Consider the following 24,345-nt stretch of genomic DNA (forward strand, 5'->3'; position numbering starts at 1 on the left):
AGCAAACATTTCTTAAGAGGAGCTGAAATGATAGATGACTCTGTGCACCCTTTAGAATATCCCCAGTCCTCTGCAGTGCCTCCTTTGGTTCAAGTCTGTTTCTGGAACCCTAACGCCATACAAACTGACAGTGTGGCATCCGTTTCTAGTTTGCTTGTGTTGTTTTGTCTGCTTGGTATTTTGACACTATAGTCCTCTCTTTTTCCCTGCCGAGAGCACAGTTTGCATTACAGCTGGGTTTGTGACAAGGACACATTCATCATGTACTAAAGTGATGCAAGCTGCTGCAAAACACCCTAAATGAAAGTGGGCTTGTGAATCGGAGGGATAGGGGGTGAATTGTAGCTTTTTAGGCTCAGAGTCAGGCCCTGCCTCACTGCCAGGTATGTTATCTTGTATATTTCGGTGACATCCTGTTATTGCCCAGGTGGCAATGAGTGAGAGAGCAGGGGAAAGTTGCTGATCCTACCATGCAGTTTATAACTCTGCAGCGCCATGAGTAAATGATGCAGAAAGGATATTGCAGGATTCTCTCCATCACAATGCAGACCCTCTTCCTTCGAGGTGTGTATAGCAACTCTGGTCATATCTACCTACCTGCAAAGGAATCCCAGTATTTTCCACAGGTACAGATAGATGGCCATTCTCTTTACGCAGTCGGCTTCCTCCCTCTCTCTCTCTTTCCTTCTCTCTTATTTTTCGCGTTCTCTCCCCCGACACACTCTCCAGCGACAGTCCTCCGATCAAGTACTCGGTATTCTCAACACATGTTTTGGGTGCCGTCTACACCACATTACACTACTGAGAAGAGTGTTTACTCATGAAGAATGTATAACTACGTATGCGCTTAGCTCTTCTTTCAAACCTCATCCTGTCGTGTCAAACTGAGACTGTGCATGTGTCATGTGAGTGTGTGTGTGCGATTGTGTGTGTGTGTGCATGCATGGCTAAAGGGGGAAAAACAAACTTTAGATCATAAGATAAATCGTTCAGATTTATTCTATTTGTGCAAGATGAAAGAAAGTGTTTCAAGCTAGTGTCTTTAGCCAGGCCGACAACAACACACTACTGCCACCCTCTGGTTTAACACACACATTCAGGATCTCGTTGTTTCAATCCTTTATTCATAATGACACCAAAAAACATTAAAAAAAACAATGACAAAAGACACTTACTTGACATTACATTTACATTTAGTCATTTAGCAGACGCTCTTATCCAGAGCGACTTATAGTAAGTACAGGGGTATTCCCCCCGAGGCAAGTAGGGTGAAGTGCCTTGCCCAAGGACACAACGTCATTGACATGGCCAAGAATCGAACCAGCAACCTTCTGATTACTAGCCCGATTCTCTAACCGCTCAGCCACCTGACTCCCTTAAATACCTTGCTGATCGATACAGAGAAAAAAGTTGTTTCATGTGTAATATTTACTTACTGTAAGTCGCTCTGGATAAGAGCGTCTGCTAAATGACTAAATGTAATATAATTGAATACAATTCTTTTAAAACATACATTTCAGAAAGAAATAATTTTTATAACAAACTATAATTAATAACAGCAAGTTAATGCCAACAAAGCAGAATAACAATCTTCTATAATATGTTTGATAATAACTAATAACGGCAATCAATCCATCAACGATCTTAAAGGAGTCTCATTTGACAGCTGACTGGTAATACAGTAACTTGCTAGTTGGGGCTGGAAGACCCGCATGCATACAAGAGTTTGCTTATGATGATGTTTCTTCATCTTACACATTTCTCTATCTAACCAAAGTGATTGAACAAGCCTTGGTTGAACATGTTATTTTCATTAGACCAGGCAGCATGTTGTGCACCATCCATCTCTGTTGCTACACTGTTGCCAGCTGACAGGGTGTGATGCTGTCCACCAATAGTAGCACCACACTCTGGGCATGCCCGGCTAACCGTAGCCCCTCCACATTCACCAATAGCATAGACATGACCATTAGGGCACTTGTACCAATGTCCTTTGGCCAGCTGCATGGCTGAGACAACCATCTTCCTCTCCTGGTCAGAGAGCCCCAGCCCTGTTCGAGGCAGCGTCTTGTCCAGTTCTTTCAGCTCCTGTGTGACCCACTGCTCATCTTGTTGACTGAACGGCCCCGGAGCATCTAGAACCTTCCGTATGGCTGTGACTTTGACCTGTGCCTTGTTAAGGTCAAGCTGGGCATGGTCTGAACTCATTGGCCCCTTGCACCTGGCGTTGAGGTTGGCCAATAGCGAGAGCCTCTGCAGTTCGCTCTGCAGGTCGGAGGCTTGCTGATCAGTGAACTTCTGGCTAAGGTCCATGAGCCACAGCAGGAACTCCTCCACTCTGGCCTCAAAAAGGACCCTCTCTGTGCTGGACATCTGGCTGCTGCATATCTTAAGCAACTCATCTACCTTTTCAAGGAAAGCCATTTTATTCTCCAAAACCCATAAATCCTTCACAGTGAGATTGGGATTTTTTAGCTGATCTCTAATTTGGGAATATTCCACAGGCAGGTTCCCTGGTATTGTATTATTGTTTCGCCACTGTGTGATCAGCACCTTCTTCTGTTCCTGGATGTCTGACTGTTGACCGTTGATCTTCTCCTTCACTTTCTCGATCTCGGCCAGACACTGGTTGATCTTCGCCCCGTAGCGGAAGTTCCTACGGACGGGGGTGCGACACCTGGGGCACTCCTTCAGTCTGATGTCCTGCCCGTCGTCCTCCATCAGACGGTCCATGGCCGTGAACTCCACCACATGCCCGCAGTCCTCCAGCTGGATGAAGCGGGCGTCGGGCTCGTCCTCCGTGCCGAAGAAGATCTCCGTCACCTCCTCGCGGTGGCAAACGCGACACTTGTCCGGGCAGCTGCTTCCGCACAGGCCCACGCAGGGGTGGCCGCAGGCCAGGGTCAGAGTGCACGGCTCGTCGCACGGCGGCCGGTCGCAGGGCTCGTGGCAGAGCCTGCTGCAGCGCTGGTGAGGGCACTGCCTGTCGCAGGGCTCGACGCACAGGGCGCAAGGCTGGCCGCACGCCTTCTTACAGACGCTGTGGACGCAGCGGTTCTGGCAGGGCATGCGACAGGAGGGGCAGTCGCGGGTGCACGGCTCGCGGCACGTGTGGGAGCACACCAGGAGACGCTGGCACCGGTGGACGCAGGACACGTGGTAGCGGCCCTGGTGGCATCTGTGACAAGTGCCCGCACAGGCATGACCACATTTCAGGGCGTTCTCACACGGGACCCTGCAGACTGGCTGCATGGTCGACCCCCTGTAATGACAGGCATCCTCTTGCCTGTGGCCACACTTGAGCTCCAGGGGGACTTTGACCAGGCAGTTGATGGTACAGGGTTCCCCGCACACGGACACACAGGGGTGCCCACACAGCAGTGTTTCCACGCAGGGCACCTGGCACACGAACGTATCTGGGTCTTGGTGGCAGGGCACCATCTGCTCGTGCTGGCACTTTGGGACGGTCTTCTCCACCTTGACATTGCACGCCTCAGGACACTTTTGGTTGCACATGCGAGGGCATTTGTGACCTCGCTCGCAGAGAACCTTCTGGCACGTCTTAGCACACTCGTACTGCTTGTGCTCCTGGTCATACGGGTGGCACACGCTGGCACACACGTGGCCACAGTCCAGGCGGTGCTCGCAGGGGAGAATGCAGCCTCCCTCGGGGGCTTGCAGGAAGTCGTCAGGGCCCGAGGCCCGGATGTGTCTCTCGGGGTGGTTCTGACAGCACAGGGTCAGGGCCGGGCCCACTTGGTCTTTCTCCTTCAGCGTGTGGAGGATGTTGCTCCACAGCGGGACCTTGCTCAGCATGGCCATGTTGCCGATGCAGTAGAGGCCCTTCTTGGCGCGTGACAGGGCCACACAGACACGGTTGGGGATGTTCAGAAACCCTACGCGTCCTGCTGGGTTGCTCCGGACCAGGGACAACAGCACAATGTCATTCTCCTCCCCCTGGTACTTGTCTACCACGTGAACTTTGACCCCTGTGAACTCTTTGGCCGGCATGTGATTGCGCAGGCAATGGAGCTGGCCCGTGTAGGTGGTTAGGATGGTGATCTGATGGGGCTTGTAGCCCTGCAGTAGGAGGTAGCGACACAGAGCTACTACAAAGCGGGCCTCATGGAGGTTCTGGTGACTCTTCCCATCCCTGATCTCCTCCTCATGGTACTTGTGCTCCACAAAGAACATGTTGGTGAGGAGGCCCTGACAGAAGCAGGAAAAGATATTCTCCGGTTCAGTTTCATTCTCATTTTCTCAAAATAACGCAGGATTCCAGGAGGTCACATGGTAAATTTGCTATCACTTATATAGACACAGAAAACACACAGAAGAAGATAAAAACACACACCTTGATGTTCTCATACTCCATCACAGAGGGGTGGTTCTCAAGCTCTTTATAGATGTGAGGGGTCAGGAGACGGGCTATGTCAGGTCTCATACGGTGCTGCACACACACAGAAAGAATGTGAGTTGGGAGTGAAATACCGGATTTAGTCCATTTTTTACTTTCTTTACCAGCCCTTTATAGCTTGATTGACTGTCTTAAGCAACCAGCCTGTCATCAGTTTTACTCCGAACTCTCCTTGCCCCATACCTGGTAGTTCAGTCTGACGTAGGGAAATTTCATCTTGACCAGCCTCTCAAACATCGACACCTCCAGACTGTAGTTCTTAGCCAGTTCATAAACATTGGCACTGGGGCGGAGCTACGAAGCAGGCAGACAAAACAGAGATGAGTAAGGAGCAAGTGTACCTTTACATCACATGGCTAAAAGTGTTCATGTCATGATCACAAGTGACACAACTTCATTATTTCAGTCTTTGATCTACTGTCTACTTCCTTCTGCTCATTAGGTTCAAAGAGAGGCTTGGATCAGCTGATAGTGGAACAAAGACCCAGAGCCCTGGTGAATCTGCCCCAGGGGTCTACTACCTTATTTATAACCTCTCTCTACCCTGGCATGGCAACATAAATCTTGTCATTACATCTTGTCTTGTACGTAGCACCAGGGTCTGATGGGTGAGATACACACACACACACATGTAGAATTTGTGTCTTACTCTTACTACAGTGTGAGAGTTCCTTATTCTGTCCTGTAGTAAAGTAGACTCTATGACTTCTCCTCCCTATACTGTGGAATCATGAAATGAGTAGATGTTCTCATTTGCATCTCGTCCGCACAGATCTTGTTCTCCACATACTGTACTGGTCCGTGACCAGATCGGCACTTTCTAACTTTTAGGATGGATCACTAGACCATCTACCTGTGACTCTGATGAACAACCCACTGTTGTGTCTGGTTCTGCCTCAACCACAACTGAATACAGAGCAGATGCAAAAAGGCTCCAACTTAGTTTTGCTGTCCTCTTTAGTTTTGTTGTTTCACACTGTTTGTTTCCAAGTGTGTGCTTTATTTAGCTAGAGGACAGAGCGTGTTTTTTTCTGTGTGTATGTGTGTGTGTATGCGTGGGAGGGATGCGAGGGAGGAGAGATAAACTCCCATACAACGTGAGGTATTGTGTTTCGCCAGATTCAACACCAAACTTGTGATTAATGAACAGCGCTACCAAGCCAAAGCTTGTTACACTCTGAAAGTGTGATCCATCCACCTACATTACATGCCCAGATTCAGGGAATGTGTCTGATATGACAACAAGCACACATTTTGGCACACAAAGAGAAGCCTAAAGTGAACTGAGTGATATCAAGATGTAAGATAGAGAGATAAAACCGAATTTCCCAACTATCAATACCGAGGATCGACGATCCGTTTAAGCCCAAAGCATAGCTTCAGGTCCATTTCCTTTTAATTCAAGCCGATTGAAAAAAGTATGAGAATAACCATTGAATTCCAATTGACAAATGCCCAACTCACATTACAAGCAATTTTCAAGGGAATCTTGTTCCAGATAAATGATTGTGCTGAGTGGATTTGCAATTACATGGGTCTTACAGTGGGGGATGCTAGGATAGTCCAATGCCTGTTAATTTCCGTGATGTATTAACTATAAATAATTGATTCAAGTCACATGGGTGTTACCACTAGCCTGTCCCATTGACCAGTCTGTACCACTGGTATGTACCGAAAGCCCTTGGACAGTAACACGTTTGATTGTTTTGGTTCTGTATAATAAGATTTTGGAAGGATACAATGATATTGTATCTAGTGTCTGCATAAGTGCAGAAACTTTGAACAGTAAAGTATAGTATTAGTTTAGCATCAGCTTAAAGGGAACAGCTGTTAAGAGACCCAGAACCAGGACCTGAATATGTGTCGGAGGTCAAAGACTTCAGTCAGTCATTGCATATGAAGGATATCCAACCTAAGTTATGGAACATGATTACTTGTTTGTACGTCATGTTAAACTGCCCAAGAAGACTTGGGTCACTGGTGCTAACTGTGTTGCACCAAAGGCCTTGCAGATGTGTGGACCGGCACCTGTTGGTGGTCTCCTATGAGGATGAGGTGCTGGCAGGCCCGGCTCAGCGTGGTGATGGTATGGGCTTCCAGGACCTCCGCCGCCTCCTCCACAATCACCAGGCGCGGCTGCACCTCCTGCAGAACCTTACGGAGCCTGGCCGCCCCCGTGGTTGTCATGCCGATGACCTTGGCGTCCTTCAGGATGCACATGGTCTGTCGGAGGCGCATCTCGGCCAGGCGCTCGGACGCATCCTGGTAGGCCTGCTCCGATTCCAGAACATTCTGACGAAGCTCCAGGCGGTAACGGTTCACCCACAACCTGCGGAGACGGAGCGGGGGGGGGGGGGGGGCGCAGTCTGGTCAGGCCCTGCACCACGAGTGGAGATCCAGCCCCCGTTCATTGACAACATGATGTTGCAGTGCACTGACTATTAACTCCGCGTGGGCAGTATGCAGTGGGATGTTGGTGAAGCAGTTTGTTTTTTTTCACAACAAGCCCAACGACTACACAGCCGTGTTACCAGGGCGTCTGAACACAACAGAGCAAAACCTGGCCTCTTAGGTAAGTGAATCACTACACGGCTATTCTGAGATCCATTTTCCCAGTGATTAGCTGGTGTAATTACGCATGCTGGGACTAGACTAGCTAGACAGGGGTTGCCTAGGGGATGAAAGAGAGGAGGAGGAGGAGGAGGAGGAGGAGGAGGGAGCTCTACCGATACAGTCTCCATCTGTCTGCCAGACTCAGAGCCCAGACATCCTGGATGGCCGCCTCATCTTCCACGCTCATGGCAGAGCTCTTTCCCAGCTCCTTCCTGGTTCGCTTCTTCATCCTCTTCCTCTGCTTGGACTGAATCTGAACAGCCACACAGAAAAGCGGGAGAATTGCCATTTACTGTATTGACACACTCACGGTACCAACAAGTTTACAGGTTCACCAGAATGATTAATAATGCAATTAATAATGAACAATGCTTCGAAGTCTAATTTAAGAAGGATGCTGCAAAGTCAACATCAATGGAAAGAAAATGGATGCATCAAGCATAGTTATTCATTAAAATGCTAATCTGGTTTATTACAAAAGTCCAATATACCTTCAATATCTCATACTATAACACCATTAAAACCACCCCTTATAGATTGGCACAGGGTAATAACATGCGACGTGATTGGTTACCTCCCAGCCATCCTGGTCCTGTTGTAGTACCACAGTGTTGTCCAGGTTCATGGCCAGCATTAGGTCGGCCACCATCTGGGCGCTCTCGTCCTGCCTCTGCTTGTTCCCCCGTCTCCCCTGGTGGTCCACCTCATCGTCAACATAGCGCTCAGCCTGGATCAGGTCAGCCTCTTCGGCAATTTCAATCAGGTCATCCACCTCCATGTCTTCTTCCTCCTCCTCCATGTCTGTCAGGATTAGAGGTGTGAAGGCATGAAGATGGGACACTGGTGGACCTTCGTATGTTGACTTTACTTTGGGATTTAAGAAGAATTTTGATGAACCCGATTTTTTTTTTTCTTTGACCAGGTAAGACACAATCCTTCCTGTCACTGTGGCACTGATCCTGAGCTCTGGGTTTCGAAATCTCTTTGCTCTGATAGGATCTTCTCACCTGCAAGTCCATACTGAGGTTCTGCTGCCCTCTGCTGGAATCTGGAGCCCATACCCAGCCACTCAACAATCAGTGGCTGCTTCTTCTCACCATATACCTCAAAGCCACCCATCCCCTGCAGGTCAGACACACATCAAGATGAAATAAGGAGGCCTGTACATAAACAAACATATTACCAGTGCTTGTTATTGCCACAATCTGTTTTATCTCTATTCCCTGTGGTGCTGTAGTTTGTCTGGGACAAGGCCCAGTGTAAGACAGTGGTGCTGTAGTTCGTCTGGGACAAGGCCCAGTGTAAGACAGTGGTGCTGTAGTTCGTCTGGGACATGGCCCAGTGTAAGACAGTGGTGCTGTAGTTCGTCTGGGACAAGGCCCAGTGTAAGACAGTGGTGCTGTAGTTCGTCTGGGACAAGGCCCAGTGTAAGACAGTGGTGCTGTAGTTCGTCTGGGACAAGGCCCAGTGTAAGACAGTGGTGCTGTAGTTCGTCTGGGACAAGGCCCAGTGTAAGACAGTGGTGCTGTAGTTAGTCTGGGACAAGGCCCAGTGTAAGACAGTGGTGCTGTAGTTCGTCTGGGACAAGGCCCAGTGTAAGACAGTGGTGCTGTAGTTCGTCTGGGACATGGCCCAGTGTAAGACAGTGGTGCTGTAGTTCGTCTGGGACAAGGCCCAGTGTAAGACAGTGGTGCTGTAGTTCGTCTGGGACAAGGCCCAGTGTAAGACAGTGGTGCTGTAGTTCGTCTGGGACATGGCCCAGTGTAAGACAGTGGGGAGCTGCATGACAGTAGATAAGGAGCCATTGGCTTCTCTGCCAGAGACCTTGACCATCCTCATAACTGAACAGCACCTGTTTAGTTCACCCAGATATCTGAGAATCGCTTTTAACTGCGTCCCATTCTGGCGTAAGCTTGGATCAAAACCATTCCAAAGTTTTCACCGTGTCACAATGGAAATGCCTTTTTTCCCCAGCAGGTACAGACAGTAGGTTCGGACTCACTGGTGGGAGGACCAGGCTGTCCCAGTGGGTGTCTGAGATGAACTTCTGTAGGAAGTGCTCCCTGAGGACTCCCTTCAGACTGCACTCCAGCTTGGCGCCGTGCTGCATGATCCGGTCCTCCTCCATGCGTAGCTCGTCGTACATCTGACAGGAACACACCACCCACAACCATGACCACCTCAGCCACGAAGCTCAGCATTAGCATGCCTTTTAGACAACGTTCACGTTCATCGTGACCGCTAGCGGGTCGGCCCAGTAGATCACACAGCACGGCTGAGTCTCTTACCTGGGCAATGCCGCGGCGCAGGTGGGACGGAAATCTGCGTGTGAGCTGGAATCCCTTCGACAGCTCCCTCAGAGAGAAGGGCTTCAGAACCTCGCTGGTGCTGCGGCCTCCCACCCTCACTATGCCCTGGGGCAGAAACGTCTGGATCCCTGTGGAGCCAAGTGGATACAGCAGGTTGATGACAAGCAGGCTCACTCCATATGAGTGTAATGGTAGAAACACATTGCATGCCCGATTAGTGATTTTCTTATGTGAGTCTTTAATGTGCTGATTATGCAATCTATCATCAAGTACCATACTCCCAAGTTGTCTTGTTTGTCAGTGACAGTAAAGAATCCTTACCCTCTAAGAACTGGTCGAGAGCATGGTTGGTGTAGCACACCACGAGCATCGGGGATTGGTCATTGACATCGTTCCACACATTTCTATTGGTCAAGAGGGCCTGTGCAATCTTCAGACCGACATAGGTCTTTCCTGAGAAGGTCAGCATGGAAAGAGAAATAATTTTCCAATGTGCTGTCTGAGCACACCCTCTTTTGTTCTTAAAATAACATCAAACTACACACCAACTTCACCTGGGTGCTGCTGCCTACTGACCTGTGCCAGGGGGTCCCTGTATGATGACCAGCTCCTTGGTGAGGGACATCTGGAGGGCCTTCATCTGGCTCTCATCCAGGCCCAGCTGCTCCATAGGAGGCCAGGCATCAGGGTCCAAGGTGTTGAAGGGCTTGATGCTGCTCTTAAACTCAGGAGCTGCTATTTCGGCTAGGTTGTAGGTATCATTCCTGAGCAGGTAGGCTGGGGGGTGCACGTCTAACTGACACTCCACTAAGTATCTGCAGCACAGAGAAACTTATGTTGACAATACAAATATGTTGAACATCACAGTATTAATATTTAAAAATATATATATATATAACTGGTTGTTTATCACCTGTGAGTACCTGCACTTGAGGGATTGTTAGAGCGTACAGGACTGACTGGCTTACTGCAGTGATACTATTGATAAGACAAGATGCCCACACACACCTCTGGAATGGCAGATCTTCTTCCTCCAGCTCCTGCAGGCCCTCCAGGACATATCGGTAGGCCTCAAAGTAGGCAGTGGTCTCCACCATGCAGAACACTTGATCTGTCTGTGGAACAGGTGTGGGTGTTGTTCAGCTTCATGGAGTAATAAAGAACTAGGACCAAATTGAGCTGACAGTTGACGGGCTCTATGGCCACATGGATTTCGCAAATGTGTTCAGTGTTTTGCCACACTTATGGACTGGCCAGACGGGAAATCATATTTATTTGCAAAGTATGCAATCGAAAATCATCTCAAACAAGTAGAACATCACCTCTATTATTTCCAGTGCAGCTCTGCTCTGCTCACAGAAGATGAGCTGAACAAAGCCCTTCTCCAGCTCTGTAGGCTCACGGTCCGACACAGTGGCGAACAGGAAGTTCTCAAAGTTGTCACAGGAGAGACATACCAAGGAGCCATACAGAAGACGCTTAGAATTCTGCCAGCGAACAAACTGTTGCAGAAGAAAGTAGCAAAGAAATGTTATGATGATATTGACATTTTAAACCAAGTCACATTCCATATATTCAAGGTTAGCTTCAATGAATTCTACTTCAAATGGAGTGAAGAATGATTCATAATTTTTCTCAGTGTACACACCTTGAGCGGCTGCGAGTCAAACTGGACCTTGTACGCTATCCCAGAATGGGTGCACATAGGAACCACCAATCGGGTGTCAAAGTACACTCTGATGTCATCAAAGTGCTTCTTCTGAGGGGCGTCTCCTCTCCCCTGTTCCTGCTGCTCCTGCAGAAGTTGCTGAATCCCTTCACGTAGAGGCCGGACAAAGTCCTCCCTGAGCAGCCGGAAGTGCGTGTCCAGATAGGCCAGCACGCTGGCGTAGCGCTCGGAGATCACGTTGAGTGGGAGTAAGGGCCTCTGGTCCAGGTGGAACTCCTCTGGAGCGGGGTATATAGGGAGGGTCCTGTAGTCCTGCTCCCCAGCCGGGGTGTCCCCTATGGCGGGCAGGAGGGAGTAGCTGTCCTTGTCCGAGCGGAGGGTGCCATCCCTGGTCTTCTCCTGGAGGTGACCCACCAGGCCCTGTAGCCTCTCCAGGTTCTCCTCCGTCCGCGGCAGGATGTCCACGCCGGACGCCCGCAGCCCGTTGATGGCTGCTCGGAGCAAGGCCACCAACATGGAGACGGCCTGGACGGAGCTGGCAGGGAAAATGCTGAGCACTTCAGAGAGAAGGGTGAGGATGTGGTCCAGTTGATTGGGGTACTGCTGCCGCCTGGCAGGGTTAGGCTCTGAGCCCATCCCTGCCACATAGTGGGGCAGCATAGTCCGGGTGAAGCCGGAGTTCTTGACTATCCCAGCCAGGTGTTGCACGGTCCGACGGTCGGTTCTGGCCTGGAATGCCTTGCACAGGACCTGACAGAGGAGCTGGACCAGGTCCTGGCGCATCTCTGGCTCGTTCAGGAGGTCTTGCAGAGCCGTGCCAGATGATAGGGTGATGGCTACCTCTGATGGCTCTTTACCCAACAGCTGCTCTAAAGATTTAAAACCCAGCCTAAAACCATAAGGGGAACCATTTTCTGTAGACCTCCCTCTTCCTCTCCCCCTCCCCCTCTCTCCTCCTCCTCCGTATTCGCGGCCTGCCTCTCCACCTCTTCCTAATCCCCCTCTCTCACCACCTCTTCTCTCTCTTTCCCTTCTCCCTCCACCTCTTGGTCCTCCCCCTCTTCCACCTTCTGCCCCCCTCTCCCCACCATCTCCACCAATCCCTGCCTGTGGACCTGGTCCTCTCGGACCTCTTACACCACCCCTCCCTCTTCCTCTACCTCCAGGATGCAAACCTTCCCCGTCCACTCTCTGGCCAGTGTCTCCTCTCGTTTCTCCCCCGGGCCTTCCTCTTCTCCTCCTCCGTTGTTCTGGGTTGTCCATGGTCTCCTCACCTTCAGGATTCCAAAGTACTTTATAAACCTTTAAGATTAAATACAAACCCTTCTTTTATGTATAGTGAACATTAATTTCAAATTCAGAGACTCACACTGCTATAGTATCGAGGAAAATTGGGGTTGGAAGTGCGCCCCTAGATGTCACAGCGCGCTCGCACTGGAGTCAGTTTCATTTATCGAGAAATTGCGTCACGGTGACTGAGACATTGTCGAACTTCCATTTCCTTTATTTATAGGCTACAGTCATAACGCTGTTGTATAAATACAATACCCTGTGCCCAATAATTAAAGTATTTAATTTTTAGGCTAATTTAAAACGAGAAATACATTTAGCATATGGAATACAACTAACTGCATTCAGTACTCTCAAAAGCAGGACATAGCCTATTGCATGCAGTAGAAAGGTGCGATTTTGCACTAGTGTTTCCTATAGCTTAGATCAAACGTCTAATTATAGAATCAAGAAAAATGCTACCGAACATTTCAATCGTTTACACTTCATTCAAACTTCATGGGAACATGAAATGCTATCACTACCCAATTATAATCCATATAGAAATTGCTAATAAACATTAAGAATCAAGTGGATTTACATTACCTGTTTCTCAACTTCAATGTTATTCAAATATATAACCTGCGTTTCAGGGGGGAAAGTTCCCTTGATGAATGTCAGTTTTGTATTCCTAATGCAAAATCGAATTTCTTGTGTTTCCTCAATCAGCTGCTGGGAGCGACTGACTCGCGACGCGCTTTTTATATGCCCTGCCCCGTTGACAAAACGCAGTTTCGTTTTCGTTGTTAACGTTGAGATAAACAAAACTGTAACTATGTGCCCCGAGTGACAGGGAAACTACCGTACACCGAATGCCACCTACAAAATATGTCGAAAGGTTTCAAATACGCGTCACTGATTAAGAAACCTCAAGCTTTAAATAAAAGCAATGATTTAGTTTCTGGATCTTTATTGAGTACATTATTACACCTTCTACTTCTGAATAGATCAGTTATACAACAATATGCTCGGCTAATCCAGGCCACTGAATATTGATTCCTAAAGTATTCAATCTTCTTAAAAAAGATAACTTTACAAGCAATGAATGTGTATGGTGTCAGATAACATGTCATGAGGCCTTAAACCACAAGGTAGTTACCTCAGCCAGATACAAAGTAAGACAGGTTTGGGTTGGGTGTCAACAACATATCACATCCTCATACAGCTCTCTCATTTGTATGTCTTCTCCATCATGTCAGACAATCTAGCAAAAATAATTGTGTGAATAATTCATCTTGTGTACTGATGATGAACCCACAGATCCTCAGTCGATTGCCACAGTGCCTACTTTCTCCTGAACCTGAAACAAAGAAATGATATTAGATTGTTCAGGTTCCAGTCCTCTTAGAGAATTTCAATTACATGTGTTTCATTGATCCAAATGTAAATTCAAGAACAATTAAATTATCGATTAGCTTTGCTGTGTGTCAGCTATCTTATCTGGTAAGCATGCTCCCATTCATAGGTCATCCACTCCAGATTCGACTTCATTCAATGAATTAAATCCATCTTAAAGGAATGATAACTAAATGCATATTAGCCAGAAATATGGCAATGGGATGAATTAAATAATATCATGATAATCAAATCCATATTGATCTATTATTATAGGACAAATGTCATGAAGTGATAAAAACAGGCAAGGCTATAATAATCTACTCTCATTTCACTTACTTGGCTTGAGACTTGAAGCGGCCTCCCTTTTTGTTGGTTGGAATCCCCAGCCTCTTCTTATCCTCAAAGGAAGGTCTGAGGACGACAAAACTCAAGTGAGACTGCAGCAACATATAGGTAGGCCTTTTAATAGACTACTCTCTCTTTGTCCAACCAGAGGCACGGCCATGTGAGGTCCATGGGAGGCTTGCTTACCCTGCTCTGTACTGCTTTAGGGCTTTCTTGCTGGTGTTGGTGAGCTCCTTGTCGAACACTGACTTCTTGGACGGTTTATTGCCTTTCTGGTTCATCGCTGAGTGTAAAGACAAACAGAATAGAGGGTTGGATACGTTCTGAGGAACCTCTGATGACAGTACCGACGTGCACCACAGATATCAAGGTCACCTTTCTGTACTGGCTCGTCTTCGGGCATGGCTCGAGCACGTTTGGGCTTGCGGTCTCTCTTGGCCGCTCGCTCCGCGTACATCTGAGACTTGAGCATCTCAAACTGGGCCCGGTCCTCTGCCTGGGGAAGGAGGCCCGTTACAGGTGAATGATACCCAAACTGTGCGTCTGTGCGTGTTTGTGCTTAAAACCACGGGGAGACCGCATCTGTATTCATAACAGGAAATGGGGTTCTGTTGTGTGCAGGTTTGGAACGAGAAAAAAGCGAGTTCTTACGGATAGCTCTTTCTTTTTGCCCTCCTTGATGAACTTTTCCCTCTTCTTCTTTCCCCTTAGGGCGAGGTCAAAGTCCTGGAGCGCCTTGGTCACTGTCACACACACAGAAACACACAGAGGTTAGACGGTCTCGCCTTGGTGGGGGGGGGTCAGATAACGCACGCGTGTCGGCAGGTCCAAAGCTCACTGCGCTCTTTCTTGCGCTCCTCGTGTGTTTGGAACCACGTCCTTTGGGGGTCCCGCTCCTCGGCGTTCTGGGCCAGTCGCTTCTGGGCCACGCTGATCTGTAGAACGCGCGCGCGCGTGGAGACAATGAGCGCAAATCAGGAACCTCTCTGTGTATGCTAAAACGCACAGAAACGTCTACACACGCACACGCAGAAAGGTCTGCGCGCGCACACACACGCACACACACACACACACACAGAGGGATTGTGAGGAGGGGGTGTCCCTACCTGGGCCTCGGAGGCGGACATCTCCCTCTCTTCCCTCTCCAGCCTCATCACGGCATACACGTCCTTCTCCAGCTTCTCGATCAAGTCTCTGAACTTCAGAATGACATCTGTGGGAAAACATGCGACGACAGACGACGGCTTCGTATGAGAACAGGAAGGAGAGGCGACGACATCGTACGGGTACCTCATGCACCCCGTGTCTGTCACAGAGCTCCCTGGCAGGGGTGGGGGTTCACCTTGAGGCAGGACGCGGGCCTTGACGGGGGTCTTGGCCTTCTTGACGATGTCTTTCAGCATTCTCCTCTCCGTCTCTCCCACCAGGGAGACGGAGCGGCCGACCTTGCCGGCGCGGGCCGTGCGCCCCACCCTGTGGACGTAGTGCTTCACAGTGTTGGGCATGGTGAAGTTGATGACCTGGGGAGGAGAGGTCATGTATTTCATTTGGCCCCACCTTTTTGTCTGGAGCGGCGTACGCGAGGAGATTTGAACCTGCAATGTCTTGATCGGCCATTAAAAGGCTCTACCACTGAGCTATTCCCACGATGCAGGTACAATCCTTAATATGTGGGTATGCAGTTTGGATACAGAGAGGCTCTGGTAGACAGAGTTGTAGAGGAGAGTATGTGTGAGTCTGTTGCTGGCACTGGGCACTCTTTCCATTTGGAAAGAAACCTTAGATTCTAACAGGAGATCTAACAGATTACTTCACATTCGCTCCACCCGAGCTGGTCTGTTTAAAATGAGTCACTCCCCTGTTTTGCCCAGATACTGTGGTGCAATTATCCGTTTTGACACCATCCCCACAGGCATGTTTTGACACAGAGAGATAACAGACATGGTTTATAACTGACCTTAATAACACATAGGAGAACTCGGGTAAGCTCCTTACCGTCTTGACTCCGTCAATATCCAGTCCTCTGGCGGCTACATCGGTGGCTACCAGGATATCAATCTGCTCATCCTTAAACCGCCTGGGAGAGAAAGAGAGGAGGTCAAAAAACAGTATGTGAATGACTGACTATATATCTTTTATTTGTACGCGTGTGTCCGTGTGTATGTGTGTGTGTGTGGGTGTGTGTACTGTACCTGAGACTCTCCAGTCTCTGCGTCTGGGACAGGTTTCCATGCAGCTCTCCCACCTTCAGCCCCATCAGGCCCAGCAGAATGTGCATACGGTGGGCCTGCTTCTTAGTCTGGGTGAACACCATCACATGATCCTGGAATGTCCGCGTAAGGAGAGCTGGCACACACACACACACACCGTTAGTTTGTGTGTCTACTTTCTGACGAGATCCAATTTAGATGATGTACGAAAATAATTTAAACATAAAAAGCAAGAAAGATATTTTACAACAGCATAATCTTCAAACACAAAGTCACATGAATGATTGCCAATCATCCTGAGACTTAAGGCCTGTGTGCACAACGGCATGTGGACTAAGAATGACAAACAGTGATTTCTAAATGCGCTTCTGGCACGTGATCGCAACACCGATGGAAAATAAAGAGCCCAGGTCTGCATTTGAATGAGCCAGGATGGAGCACATAGGAGGCTAATATCGTCAACACAGGGGCATGGCCTTGGCCTCACAAACTCACCAGCAACGACGGCCTCCCTGTCGCCCTCCCTGGCCGGACGAATTCGGACAAACTCCTGGCGCAGGTACGGAGCAACGTCTGTGTTGCTGTTCACAAAGATCCTGACGGGCTGCTTCAGAGACACGGACGCCAGGTCCTTCACCTGCAGGTCCAGACCACACAAGCCAACACATTCAGAGACATGGGGGGACCTTCAGACAGGCCAGGACATCCCAAAGTGTGACAACAACAGCAAATGTGTTGGAGGGGGAACACTCAAAATCTGAACGAGGCAGGCCTGCAATACCCAATGACATAAGGCAGTTGAATGGAGCCATGAAACCGTGGCAAAAGATGAGGATGTCTGATACACTTGGATTCGAGTCAGGAAGGACCTGGATATAGTTGGGTGGGGGCTCGGGGGTACTGAGCAAAGCCCTATTCTTACCTCCTCGCTCATGGTGGCAGAGAACAGCATGGTCTGTCTCTGGTAGGCACACATACGGATGATCTCTTTCATTTGCTCCTCAAAGTACTCATCCAGCATCCTGCAAACACACCCATAGACCGTGTTGTTTAGTCAGCATCGAGGAAAGGCTGCACAGATGCTTTCGAATCCGCATGATGAGGATGATGTTTACTAGATGCATCCCACGTTTCAGAGCCACGGCATTGATATAGCTCCTATATTATTCAACCTTTCTCAAAGTTCTCTAGATCCCCCTCCAGGGTTCTAGACTTCTTCCGGGGTTCAAACCCCCTAGTCCAGGGTTCTAAATGTCCTCCAGGCGTTTCAAATGACCTACGACCTATTGCAGTAAGCGAGACCTCCACTGGGATTCCAGAATGTCCTCACTGTTCAAGATTAGACGTGTTCAGGATGACTTCCAGACTTACCTGTCGGCCTCATCCAGGATGAGGATCTCTATCTGGCTGAGTTCGAAGGATGGCGTGTTGTGCAGATGGTCGATCAGTCGGCCAGGCGTGGCGATGAGGACGTCAGGCCCAGCTCGCAAGGCTGCTTCCTGGGATTTGAGATCCAGGCCGCCTACAGGGAAACACAAGCCGAACCGTCAACGGTTCACTCAGCGCCCAGGATGACTCTCTTCATCATGAGACAGATTCGAGTGGCTGCGTATCTGTGGCGCGTGCGTCCGCATACATGTCATCCATTGAGGGTCAGTGAGAGGCGTGCCTTATGGCGGTCTACTGACCTACGGCCAAGCAGGTGGTGACGCTGGTGAACTGTGCCAGCTGGCGGGCCACCGCGTGAACCTGGATGCCCAACTCCCTGGTGGGCAACAGGACCAGCACCCTGGTCACCTGGTTCTGTCTGGGTTTATAGACCAGTCTTTCCAGCACGGGCAGCATGAACGCAGCCGTCTTTCCTGAAAGGAGAAGGAAAAAGATGGAGGAACGATGGAAACGGGTGTGAAAAATGGCAGTTCATGTGATGAGAAGGTTGACAAATATGAAAACACGCGTGTCTTTCCTACCAGTTCCGGTTGCAGCGCAGGCACAGATGTCCTTGCCCATTAGACCTACAGGTACACAGGCTTTCTGGATGGGTGTGGGCTGCTTGAACCCCATGGCTGTGATGGCCTGGTAATGTGGTGATGACAGACATGAACATGAAGTTATTAGAAGGGCAATCAGGAAACAGGCAATTTGAGATGTTCCATATCTACAGACCTGACCACATGCAGTACAGATTTCCATGACACTGTACATCCTCACATTCAACTACGTTCTACAATATATATATGGTATCTTTTTATTTGACACACACGCAAACATCTATGATGAGTCAAATTTGGTACAAAAGAAAACACACTCTTAAAAGATAAAAGGTGTGTGTGTGTGTGGGTGTTTAAAACAAGAAGCTACCTTTAAAATGGGCCTGGAGAGGTTCATGTCCTGAAACATCAGCTTGTCATCGTAGCTGGAGGCGTCTTCAAAGAACTCTTGAGGAGGCTGAGGGAAACCGTACAGAAGAGGAGAGCGGTTTGAAAACGTACTCGATGTGGGCAATGCTAATAACACCAAGCGTTTGTTTCATACTCACTTCCTCTCCTGTCTTCTTCTTCTTGCCTCGTTTTGCTTTCTCCCTTAAGGTATCTGTTACAAATGGAATCACATCAGCCGAGGGAAGTGTCACACTGGCCTTAAGACAAAGAGCAAAATCTTGGCCCTATGAATCATCCTTAGAGCAATCCACAGCCTCCATGTCCAGTGTGCCACCCACCTGCTTTGGTAAGAACCTCCTCGTCTCCTGAGGTGAACTCCTCCCCATCATCATCATCATCATCCTCATTGGAATCCTCACTCCCATCTCCAACGACTGGTTTCACATCATCGCCTTCCTCCCCCTCTTCCTCTTCCTCCCCCTCGTCTTCATCATCCTCCATCTCCTTTTCATCAGCAACCTTATCCTCTGCGGTCCGAGTGACTGTCAAAGCCTTTTCCTGTTTACAGTCAAACAGATACAACATGTCGCCACATTCAAAGTAAAAAACGCTTCATAATTCCAGTAAATAACAGTACAGTGGAACTACAGCCATGTTTATATGTCCTCTCAAGTGACTGTGCGTCATACCTCGGTTTTACGTTTCTTCCGAACCTTCTCAATCTTCTCGTCCAATGTGGTGGGGGCTTTCTAAAGCACAACATGAGAGAGCATCACAATGTCAGCTTGGCAACATTAATCAGATGATTGGCATGTTATCTTGCTCACATGGTTACATGATGTATCTTGTTATGCTTCTATGGACTGAGATGCAAAAGAGGATGAGAATGAGAGAAACAGAGGGGGGGGGGACCTCAGAATGCAAACTTTTAGCATTGGTCTGACAATGACCTTGAGAGCATCAAAGTATACAACATGATGAGTATGTAAGATTCACTTGAAAAGGTTACCAGCATACCCTCTTTTTCAGCTGAGCCATAACATCAGCCATTGCCCAGTCCTCACTGTAGAGTCCATCTCTCTCTCCAAACTCAAAGTCGGTACTGAAGTCTCCAGCACCTCTGCCCTTCTGTGCAGCCTTTCTCTTCTTGTTCAGGACTATAGGTTGCTCCTACATCATGGAGAAGAAGCATCACCATATGAGCTGCATGTATCAAGAGTCACTGGATACTTGATCAGTTGTTTGAGATATGTTTCAATAGGAATGTGAACATCATGGTTGGCAAATTACAATTCGATACTACTGTGGTAAGTATGGAAAATATTCTACTTAGCTATAACGCGGACACCCATGGCATTATTAAATAATCTATCTACATCGAATCGAGCCTTGACCTTTAAATACATCAGTTTTGAAACTTTTTTTTTTTTAACTATATCCCACACTTACATCTTCGTTGTCAGATTCTGAATCAGGATCTTCTGGCACATCCTCGTCATCCTGGATGGTTCCGATTAGGTCTAAATGAGACAGCATGCTGCCACTGTGGAGCATGGAAACGAAGGTACCTACCTAGCTAACGTTACTATAGCTTAGATTGTCTTGGCAGTCCCTGCATAAGCAGCGAACCCTCTTGCGTTGAACTGTTCGGCGAAACAGTCCGCTCACGGTTTGTCTGTTTGAAACACGTATTTCACAACTTCATTAGCGATAATCAAACTTGTATTGGAGATGCCACTGCTGTAGTGTTCACACGTGTGTTGACGGATGGGACGTCGCTACAGAACTACGACTTCCGGTTTGTTCGCAGAGTCGGCGTTCCACTGCTGCCCTCTATCGACCTAGACAGTAAGACCACTGTTTTTTCATGAATCTCAAGTATTAAATTGTTTCTGAAGACTGACATCTCATCTCTACTAATGCAGGGACTGCCAAGATAATCTTAGCTATAGTAACGTTAGCAAGCGAGATACTGACATCTCATGTCAGTCTGTACTGAATTTAACTCAAGGACACTTACAAAGCAGTGCCAGTCCAAAGGTTGACTGAAGTGTGATGTGGAGCATAGTAGCAAGCCTTTCAAAAACTTCATTAATGCCACATGAGATGCATTTCTTAGCAGATATTTATTAAACCACCAATCTGTACAGGCCACATTTGAATATGAGGCTCATTTGGCCACAGTCAATAAAGCAGGAAATAAATCATTGTTAAAAACAAAATTGTCCATCAGACACTTTATTTAAAAAAGCAAAACACAAATACAAAAGTCGGAACTATACAATAGCTCAGTGTGACAGATCTGGAAGGAAGGGCGACGGAAAAAACAGCCCTTCAGTCCAGTGGAGGGGTTCAGGGTCTAGGAGGGCGCATACCTGGGGGTGGGGGACCTAGAACAGAGAGCAACAAGTCAGCAAGTTTAAACGGCACTGGGTGCTCATGTTTGGAACACATCTCATGAGACCAAGCAACACTAGATGAAGGCCATGCTTACCTCTCATGCCAGGTGGGGGTGGTCTCATTCCTGGAGGAGGCATGCCCATTGGTGCACCTCTGCCAGGGGGCATTCCCATTGGTGGCCCCATTGGTGGTCTCATGCCTGGGGGTGGGCCCATCATGCCTAAAAACAAAAAAGATTACTTTATGCTCTAGTACTTATATTGAGCCTGATAACTCAGGGTGTTGAGTATTGGTTGAGGGGCTCAGAGTAATCCTGCTTTCAAATAGCTTCAACATCATCGTTCAGCTGATGAAAATCATCACTGCCAAATCAACCAAGAATTATCCAGTGAGCACCTTTTTAAGAATGTCTAACCAGACACCAAGGAGGCCTCTGGGTACAAGTCTCTTACCAGGAGGAGGTGCACCACGGCCCATTGGGGGAGGCCCTCCCCTGCCTGGGGGGTACTGTGTCGGGGCCCCAGCAATGCTGGCTCCAGCTGCTGCTGCTGCCACTGTTCCTCTGCCCTGGGGGGTCATCACCTTTGGGGAGAGGAGGAAGGGGGGGAATTAACGCAGACAGAAATTGAATTACAGAAAACCACAAACTCCCATGGGTAATGGCCCAAGTAGTTCATCTTGGCTCAGTGTAATCCTGCTTCAATTGGCTTCAACATCATAGTTCAGCTCAAATGAAATCATCCCTGCCAAGGAAAGTGTCATGACCAAAAAGCCCCACGATCTGAACTCGATCCCCACCACACAAGTTAAACAAAATTGCAGCCCAGATTTCAGATCACGTCACTCAAACCTCAGTCGAGAGACTCGTCATGCCAATGTACCTGCTGTGAAGGCCCTCCTACTCCTCTGACGGGGCCTGCCAGGCCTGCAGGAGCCTGGGGCATGGGGGCGCCAGCAGGGACACCTCTGCCGGCTGCCCTGCCCACACCTGGACCTCCTGCCACACCAGCAAGGGGCACGCGGGCAATACCAGTCTAGGGAGAACAGTTTTGAGTTAGTCGCGCACCTCAATATTCCATTTTGGCCCTCATATCAAATGTATATAGACACAGACACACTACAATGGCTACAGTGTTGTGATTTTATAGAAGCGGTTCTTGATAAGACATGACCATTTCAGGAGAGGATATAGACTTACATCTTTAGGTGGTGGTCCCTCAACAGTCATGGAGACCAAGTTTTCCCCTCTCAGAAGAACCAATCCCAGCACTCTCTTCTCCTCACGTTCAGGCTGCTTTGAATTTTTAGGCCTAGTTAAACACAAGAGGGATTGGGTTATTGCTGATATATTTCAGGGAATTGCTCCTAGAACAACACAAAGAACAACCGTCCAAAACTCACACTTGAGTATGCTCCCCAGATTTCAAACCCACTTACTTGATCTTTCTGAACTCATCACAGTCGCACAAAATGAGGTTCATGTGTTTGTCAAACGCCTTGAATGTCCCAATAAAGATGCGCCCATCCTGCAGAATGCACCGCATTCTGTAGTCGATGTGCTGCAACATCTTGCTACTCTTTCCAACCGTCTGAAAAGAGAACAAACACAAATCAGTAACACCATCGAACAAGGTCATTTCCTTGTGTCCAAATGCATCCGGATTGATTTTCGACGACCAAGATGATTAAAGTGGTTAAACTGCATTGTTTTAAAACATGGTTCAGGGCTCAGTGTAATCCTGCTTCATTGGCTTCAACATCATTGTTTAGCTCAAATGAAATCATCATTGCCGAGACCAATTTGATATAACGTTACTCATTTGCGAGCAAGCTAATGGGAGCTAGCATCTGGTAGCTAGTCTACTAGTCTACTGGTGTAACTGGTTAACTTGCTAGTTTTGTTATTAACCATTCCACTTGTACACACGATCACCATTATGCACATGGCCGTAGTTCACGGAAAACTATTAACATTTAAGCTTAGCTTACTGCAAGGATTTGCTAAATGCTTAAGGTAATGGGAATGAATGGCTGCAACAATGGCCCTACGTTGCTCAGACGTTCTCAATCCCACCGTATTTTCAGACATTTTAAACTTTTGTAAAACAAAAATATCACCTTAGACAAGACAAATATATTTGAATTAGGTCACAAACGACGCCTTACCATGGTTGCAGTTCTGATGGCTCCGATGTAGGTCGGATCACGCCACACAAAATCAAAAAATTGACCCGCGAAGCTCCCTGTTTAGGGCTGCCTGGTCCGTCTTTATCTCAAAGTTGAAGGAAATGACGACAGCGGTGCGACCGAACACTCGTCTGTTGGTCTCGTTTAATGGCGTTCGGGAACCACACTGATTTTCTCCACACCGCCACTATGTGGACAAAAGAGCAACCCGTAGATTGGAAGTTACAAGGTATGCATTTAAACAGGATTTCAGACACTTTTAAGTAAATAATTTGTTAACGGAAATATATCAACGCAGGAGAAACATTTAGCCTATTATTTGCTCACATGGTAGGCAATTTGGTTCCGGGCTTGTTCACTCTTTCTTTGCAACTATGTCCTTCTCCTTAAATGTTTTTTACCTGCTGAACTGGCATCGCTAGTGGTGGAAGTCTTTGTAGCCGATATGTGTTGTGGTAAATAGTTGGTAGGTGTTCATTTCTGGTTTACAGGTTTAAAACAAAGGAAAAGTAGCTCCAGTAATGTTTTTCTTTGAGGAAGTGTTTGTTAGAAATATGTGGGCTACCCTACTGTGAACAGGACCAACCTAAATCGCGTTTTGTGGTCAAAACCACTTTGCTTATCTGTAAAACTTCACCTGGTGGCTGGAGGAGGCTTGAGTATGAATAGGTTTTCTATTTAAAACCAGAACATTGAAAAGGCCATCCTATTTGGCGTAGTTAATAGGGCAAGTTAATAGGTATGTTTACTAGAATGAAGCGTGGGCAGTCCTTTGTTTATATGATTGACTCTAAAATCCATATTGATAGGCTGCTGTTGCAAAGCATACGTCGTATTTTCCAGCATGCACAAAAACAGACGGGGTTAGGTCTAGCAATATGCACAAAAAAGATGAGTGATGGAAAGGTGTTATGAATCAACAGCACACATGCCTGTCTGTGATGTAGGGCCTAAGTAAATAATTGACATTTATTGGGATACCGCAACCATAGGTTGTCCTATAGGTTATAGACTGTTCAAGTCCGTCGCAGCTTGCACTTGTAACTGTTGCCACAGCAACCACTGAGGAGAAATCTGTGCCGGTCCTGATGCTACCGCGCGCTACCGCATTGAGGGGGATGTAGCAGTCAGACTCGGACAGATGGGA

The 24,345-nt window shown here is 48.0% G+C and overlaps 3 protein-coding genes across 4 annotated transcripts; all 3 read right to left on the bottom strand.

The window, feature by feature from the left end:
* Positions 1-1,121: 1,121 nt before the first annotated feature.
* Positions 1,122-11,935, bottom strand: znfx1 (zinc finger, NFX1-type containing 1). 2 transcript variants are annotated; one of them, XM_067241473.1, is made up of 14 exons: positions 10,988-11,935; positions 10,662-10,841; positions 10,348-10,454; positions 9,916-10,154; positions 9,661-9,792; positions 9,319-9,467; positions 9,033-9,176; positions 8,038-8,152; positions 7,605-7,831; positions 7,144-7,283; positions 6,446-6,746; positions 4,601-4,711; positions 4,355-4,450; positions 1,122-4,209 (listed from the first exon to the last, which is right to left on the bottom strand). In XM_067241473.1, the coding sequence occupies exons 1-14, from the start codon at positions 11,789-11,791 to the stop codon at positions 1,768-1,770; spliced, it is 5,187 nt and encodes a 1,728-aa protein (XP_067097574.1). In that variant the 5' UTR covers positions 11,792-11,935; the 3' UTR covers positions 1,122-1,767. The 2 variants fall into 2 exon arrangements, with proteins under 2 accessions (XP_067097574.1, XP_067097582.1); XM_067241481.1 differs by lacking the exon at positions 10,988-11,935 and having other exon boundaries at positions 10,348-10,502; positions 10,662-10,781.
* A 1,295-nt stretch (positions 11,936-13,230) lies between these two features.
* ddx27 (DEAD (Asp-Glu-Ala-Asp) box polypeptide 27) lies at positions 13,231-20,353 on the bottom strand. The gene is made up of 21 exons (XM_067237061.1): positions 20,061-20,353; positions 19,629-19,781; positions 19,301-19,360; positions 18,950-19,169; positions 18,770-18,822; positions 18,592-18,678; positions 18,201-18,306; positions 17,919-18,092; positions 17,602-17,752; positions 17,153-17,252; positions 16,726-16,867; positions 16,213-16,366; positions 16,016-16,097; positions 15,363-15,540; positions 15,127-15,233; positions 14,859-14,955; positions 14,672-14,763; positions 14,396-14,516; positions 14,207-14,303; positions 14,012-14,086; positions 13,231-13,637 (listed from the first exon to the last, which is right to left on the bottom strand). Exons 1-21 carry the CDS (start codon positions 20,163-20,165, stop codon positions 13,622-13,624), a joined length of 2,370 nt encoding a protein of 789 aa, XP_067093162.1. The 5' UTR covers positions 20,166-20,353; the 3' UTR covers positions 13,231-13,621.
* A 365-nt stretch (positions 20,354-20,718) lies between these two features.
* snrpb (small nuclear ribonucleoprotein polypeptides B and B1) lies at positions 20,719-23,296 on the bottom strand. Its single transcript, XM_067238278.1, has 7 exons — positions 23,178-23,296; positions 22,449-22,600; positions 22,210-22,321; positions 21,893-22,045; positions 21,464-21,593; positions 21,106-21,231; positions 20,719-21,001 (listed from the first exon to the last, which is right to left on the bottom strand). Exons 1-7 carry the CDS (start codon positions 23,178-23,180, stop codon positions 20,964-20,966), a joined length of 714 nt encoding a protein of 237 aa, XP_067094379.1. The 5' UTR covers positions 23,181-23,296; the 3' UTR covers positions 20,719-20,963.
* Positions 23,297-24,345: the final 1,049 nt, after the last annotated feature.

Source organism: Osmerus mordax, chromosome 1 (genome assembly GCF_038355195.1).
Source record: "Osmerus mordax isolate fOsmMor3 chromosome 1, fOsmMor3.pri, whole genome shotgun sequence".
Classification (NCBI taxonomy): domain Eukaryota; kingdom Metazoa; phylum Chordata; class Actinopteri; order Osmeriformes; family Osmeridae; genus Osmerus; species Osmerus mordax.